Source organism: Chrysochloris asiatica, unplaced genomic scaffold (assembly GCF_000296735.1).
Source record: "Chrysochloris asiatica unplaced genomic scaffold, ChrAsi1.0 scaffold00138, whole genome shotgun sequence".
NCBI lineage: Eukaryota > Metazoa > Chordata > Mammalia > Afrosoricida > Chrysochloridae > Chrysochloris > Chrysochloris asiatica.
Window position 1 is genome coordinate 6808602 of NW_006408656.1, and position 6130 is coordinate 6814731.

At 41.9% G+C, this 6130-nt stretch overlaps 1 protein-coding gene across 1 annotated transcript in view; it reads left to right on the plus strand.

Moving 5' to 3' along the window:
* The window catches only part of FAM186A (family with sequence similarity 186, member A), a 73623-nt gene that overhangs the window by 51610 nt on the left and 15883 nt on the right, over positions 1-6130 (plus strand). Inside the window, exon 4 of the mRNA XM_006870138.1 lies at positions 2935-6095. Within this exon, the coding sequence (XP_006870200.1) occupies positions 2935-6095 (3161 nt within the window). The remainder of the gene's footprint in view (positions 1-2934; positions 6096-6130) is intronic.

The following is a 6130-nucleotide window of genomic DNA, read 5'->3' on the forward strand; positions in this document are numbered from 1 at the left end:
TGGTCTGTTGTTAAAGTGCCGTCTAGTTGGTTCCAACTCATAGCGACCATATACGCTAATCACCCGTAAATTGTTCCTCTTCATATTATTCCACATAACTCTTAGATTTTCTTTGGATTTTTTCATTCTTTTTTTTTTTTTCTAACTCTTCTTCTAGCCTAGTGGTATTGAGAGATTTATCTTCAAGCTCACTAATTTAAGCTTCTGTTGCTTCACATCTCCTCTTTTTCCCTTTCAATATATTGTCCATTTCTGATACCTTGGTATTGATTATCTAGATTTCTAATTGCAGATTTTACATTATTTCAAAATTTGCATTTATTTCATCTATTTGTTCTTTTAGTGTTTCCCTGAATTCTTCTGAAGTTTTTACTGTGTTATCCTTGCTTTCCTCCATCTTTCTGTCAATCCTTTGAAGGTACCTAATTACCATTATTTTAAATTATTTGTCAGTTAGTTCTATTACCTTTTCTTGCTCAGAAACATTTTTTTTGGCTCTGTCATTGGGTCTGCATCTTGCTCATTTGTTTAGTCATTCTTTGTTGTTTCTTCATGTGAGCTAAAATTGTCTGTTGTCTCTGGGGCTTTGTGAGGTTGTTGTATTTGTAAAAACAGACAGTTCAGTTGTTGGACCTGGAGGGGAGAAATCTCCAAGGTCTCCTGCAATTCATAGAGCTCGTTAGGTGGTTGTGGACGGGATATGACAGCAGAGTTCCTGGCCCAGATGGAGTTCCTATTGGCCTTGTTATTATCTATGTTTGGGGCACTCAATCCAGAAGTAGTTTGTAGGGGCCCTTGATGGAGTTGGTTTCAGAGTCTGTTAGGACCGTAGGGAAGCTGGGCACAAGGTGACTGGTTAAATGCTGGTTCGGTGGCTCTGCAGGTCTTGTGGGTCTGGAGTCAAGCCCATCTGAGTCCAGGCACCAAAGTGGCACACCAAAGCAGTACAGTCGGCCCCCAATTCACATTGATGTGGCTTCCAACCACATGGCTCTAAACTCCTGGAGAGCAGGGTCTGCACTATGGGTGGATGAGGGTGGGAGCTGGCCACCCTCTAGTTACCTGGGGAGTGGGGGAAAAGAAATCATACCTTTTCCATCAACCACACAAATCTGCTCTGCCAAGCCTCACAAAATGGATAATCAGCATCTGGCCAGCTGTTCACTGGTCAGTCTCCCACTTCTTGGCCTCTCCTCTAAGCAAGTACTCCATCTACCTCTCTAGCCTTTCTTCTGAAGTTCAAGGTGTCAGAATTTTCATCTGTGTCTGTTTTATTTGTCTCTTGTATCTTTGTTGTAGAGAGTCTGTGTAGTGCATCTGCCTAGTCTGCCATCTTGCTGGAAGTTTATAGTCTTTTCAAATTGGCTTCTTTCACTTAACTATATGCATTCAAGGTTTCTCCATATTGTTTGGTAGCTTAATAACTTGTATCTCTTTTTTGCTGAATAATATTAAATTTTATGGATGTGGCACAGTATGTTTGTACATTCACCAAACAAAGGACATCTTTTTGTTTTCCAGTGTTTTGCAAGTATGATTAATGTTGCTATAAACATTTTTGTGTAGGTTTTTTTTTGTGTGTGGACATATGTTTTCAACTAATTTGAGCAAATTCCTAGAAGCACAATTCCTATATCATATGGTAAGCCTATGCTTACCTTTGTAAGAAACTGCCAAACATTCTTTTAAAGTGGCTGTTCCATTTTGCATTCTTTCCTGTTTCTTTGTATGTTTTTTATTGTTGTTGAAAACCGGACATAGTAGATAATATGTGGTAGCAACTCTAGATTCTGATTCTCCCTTCCTCCCAGGTTTTTGTTGTTGTTGTTATTGCTGCTGCTGTTGCTTTTTGTTTCATTAGTAACTTGCCTGGATTAATTCTATGGAATCCCTCCCTCCACAGTGTGTGGCCACTGATACCTATATTCAATTCTAAAATGGTTGTTTTTGACATTTTTTATACAGCCTGATTGTTGATTTTTGGAACCTGGTAGCATAGAGGGTTATGTGTTAGGCTGCTAACTGTAAAGTCAGTAGTTCAAGTCCACCCGGTGCTCCATGGGAACAAGATGAGATGTCTGCTTCTGAAAAGATTTAAAGCCTCAGAAACCTTATACAGGGGTGCTATGAGTTAACATTGACTCCACTACACAGCACCACCATTGTTGCTTTTGGGGAAGAAATTTTACTGGATTTCCCATCTAACCATTCTAGAAATCCACCAGAATTGTTTGACTTTTGTCTGTTCATTCTTGACCCTTTTGGAAAAAAATCAAGGTCAGTTTTGATTCAGGAAAGGGAGAATGGAGAGGCAAAAATCTAAGCAAGAAAATGGAAAGCATTAATCACAACAAGAGCCAAAGAACACTTTTGTCTTATTTTATGTCAAATCTTAAATTTGTAGCTGGAAATTAGTTGAAGTCACTGCTGAGTTTTTTCTAAACTCTGGAAGCAGAAGTTTTAGGTGATTATGGGATAAATCATCTGGAATTTTAAAAATCATTTTTATTTGTTTTTTTTAAAATAATAGTGTTTTTGGAGTTAAAGTTTTCCAATGAATCTTTATTCTATGTTGTTGTTGTGAAGTGCTGTCGAGTTGGTTCCGACCCATAGCGACGTTGTACAGGGTTTCCAAGGAGCAGCTGGTGAGCTTGAACTGCCAACCTTGCAGTTCAAACGGCTTTGCAGTCTGGTGCATTAACCCACAGCGCCACACCAGGACTCCATTCTTCATTCTATAGCTAGCTACTAATTTAGGCACAATTACTTAGGGGTTGGTGGTTCAAACTCACCAGCTGCTCTTGGAAACCCTATACAGGGTGCCTATGGGTCAGAACCGACTCGACAGCACTTAACAACAACAACGAAAAAACATTTATAGAGCACAATACAAAAGAAGAAATGCAATCTTACAGTTTTGTTTTCTTCTTCCAGTATCTAGAGGTACTCTATGGAAACCTTGGAAAGAAAGGGTTACAAAGCGACCTGCAACAGCCCATGCTTTAAGACCAGATCAGATGATTAGTGATGAATTTACAACAAATGCAAAGGTTTCAGAAATCCGAGATATGCTACAGGAACTTGTAGGCTCGTCACTGTTTAGTAAAATGGAAAACAATGCTATTAAATACATGTCATCAACAATAACTAACCTTTCTGAAGCTTTGCATATAGTAAATGAAGAGTTAAAAATTCAACTACCAAGTGACAATATACTTTTAGATGAGACAGATAAAACAGAAAAACAGTTCTCTGTAAAAATAATAGAAGATCTTAGCGAAAAAAATGAAATACTTCAACAGCAACTTCAAAACGCAGAAGAAAAATGTGAACAACTTATTCGATCCAAAGGTTTTCTAGAACAACAGTTACAAGTATTAGCAGCAGCATCCTTGGAAGTGTTGCCTAAGCCTTCTCAACAGTCATCTGTGTCCCTTGTCAAAGAGGATAATATAGAGGACAGTATGGACGCTATTTTGGCCAAGGAATTTGAAATTATTGCAGATGAGAGTCCAAAAAAGGGGACCAAAAGCCCTGGAATCAAATGGGACCTAGCTATTTCACATGCAGTTCAAGATAAAATGACTCCACATTCAATTAAACAACAGCGTACTTTACCTGATAAAACCCACAAACTATCTCCTGAAGTTATCACTGAAGATAAAGCTGGTATCCATCAAAAAGACAAGATTGACCAGTATCAATCACAAAATAGAATGCGCATAGAAAAAACACACATGGGTGAAACCTCTGGATCAAAACTGAGTGATGAGAAAGGTGAACAAAAAGATTCAAGGGACAAACCTGAGCCACATGCACTGGGAAAGAAGGGAAAAGTAATAAAACCCCCTTCTGAAGCCAAATCAAAGTTAACTACTGAATCAAAAGGCCAATACACACCTACTGACTCTTCCTCTATTGTAACAAGGAGACAAAGTGACAAAAGTGTAGCAGGTAGTAAGTGGGAGAGACTCAGGGTCAAACCTTATTATCAAGCTGACAGAAGAAAATTTTCTTCAGAGCTTTCCACAAGTGAGTCAAAGGACAAAGAGAGCAAAACTGAAATGAGTAGCCCAGCAGAGTCATTCAGGCCCATTCAATTTGAGAAGATGAAAGAAAAGACACACCATATTTCTCCAGAAAGAAAAACTGAGGAGAAAGAAATGTTAGCCTTACCCAAACAGGCCAAACCACATGAACTTGTCAAATCATATTCAAGAACAGCTAAAAAGACTTCAGAATTTGCAAGCACAGTCAGCAAACTCAGTGAACAGAGCAGCCTAGAGGAATTTCAGAAAACCATAATGACTTTCCTAAAAGAAAAAATTGATAATGTAGGAAAACCTTTTGATCAAAAGACTGAGCTGACAGAAGAGTTATTATTAAAAAGAGCAGAAGCCAAAAAATTAGGAATCATAAAGGACAAATTGGAGGAATACTTCCAAAAGGTGGCTGAAATCATTACTAAAACCCTGAAGAAATACAAAGATATGAAAAGGGCAGGACAAGATGGCGAGAAACTGAAGCAATCAAAAGAGGTAGGCTCATTTAGGCCAGAATTACAGACTCAAAAGACATCAACTAGTGCAAAGTCTGAAATTAGCACCTTCCTCTCACATGAAAACATGGATCCAATAATTAACAACTTAGTACAAATGATCTTGACTGAAATAGAAAGTGACAGAGATGTTCCGGTAGTCTCAATATTAGGGAGAGACCACAAAGAGAAAGAACAAAGGCTTGGGGAATATTTGCAAGGGAGTAAAAAAAGTTCCGTCGTGAATCTCAAACAACAGTTGCGAGGTAAAAAAGATCTCTGGAAGGAAAGCCTTGAGATGGTATATAAGAATTTGGAGAAGGAAAAGACAGAGCATCAGATGAAAGTGGGAAAGCAATTCCAAGAGAAACAGAAACCCTGGCATGAAAAAGAGGCGAGGAAGGGACAGCAAAAACAATGGACTGAGCAGGTACAGAAACAAAAGCAAAGGGGAAAGGAAGAAGAATGGTGGCAGATGAAAGAGAAAGTAATACTCTTAAAGGAGGAGGAGAAAATGAAGCAGGTTCCGGAGGAAGCAAGACAGCTAGAGCTTACAAGAAGATGGGAGAAACAGGAGGAGAAGCAAAAGTTGAGAACAAGTTTTGAAAGACAGAGGCAGAAAGAGGTGATGGATCAGGTGACAATTAAGGAGAAAAAACCTGAAGACCTAGAAAGAATGTTACCATCTGACAACATCCAATCTTCTGGGCAGAAGAGCATGCTAAAAGATGCATCACACTTCTACCCAAGAAAAGAGATCCAAACAAGTCCAAAGTCATTTGAGATTCTTCCTGATGGACAGCACACCACACCAATCATTCCTCCCACTTCTATGCAGTCCTCCCCACCTGAGGTCTTCCCTGGTCTTGGAGACTCTCACTCAAAGTGGACCACTCTCTCTCCTGAGCAGGCCCAGGCGTTAGGGATGACCCTCGACACCACTCAGGCCCAAGAGCAAAGAATCACTTTTGCCCCCAAACAGGCCCAAACAGAAACAATCACTTTGACCCCTAGACAAGCTCAGTCACTAGGGATGACCCTCACCCCTGAGGAGGCTCAGACACTGGGTATTACCCTCACCCCTCAACAAACCCAGACAAGGGGGGTCACCCTCACCCCTGAGGAGGCCCAGGGAAGGGGGGTCACCCTCAACCCTGAGGAGGCCCAGGAAAGGGGGATCACCCTCACCCCTCAGCAGGCCCAGGCATTGGGGGTCACCCTCACCCCTCAGCAGGCCCAGGCACTGGGGATCGCCCTCACCCCTCAGCAGGCCCAGGCACTGGGGGTCACCCTCACCCCTCAGCAGGCCCAGGCAAGGGGGGTCACCCTCACCCCTGAAGAGGCCCAGGCAAGGGGGTACAGCCTCACCCCTGAAGAGGCCCAGGCATTGGGGATTGCCCTTACCCCTCAGCAGGCCCAGGCATTGGGGATCGCCCTCACCCCTCAGCAGGCCCAGGCACTGGGGGTCATCCTCACACCTGAAGAAGCCCAGGCAAGGGGGATCACCCTTACCCCTCAGCAGACCCAGGCAAGGGGGATCACCCTAGCCCCTGAGGAGGCCCAGGCAAAGGGAGTCACCCTCACCCCTGAGGA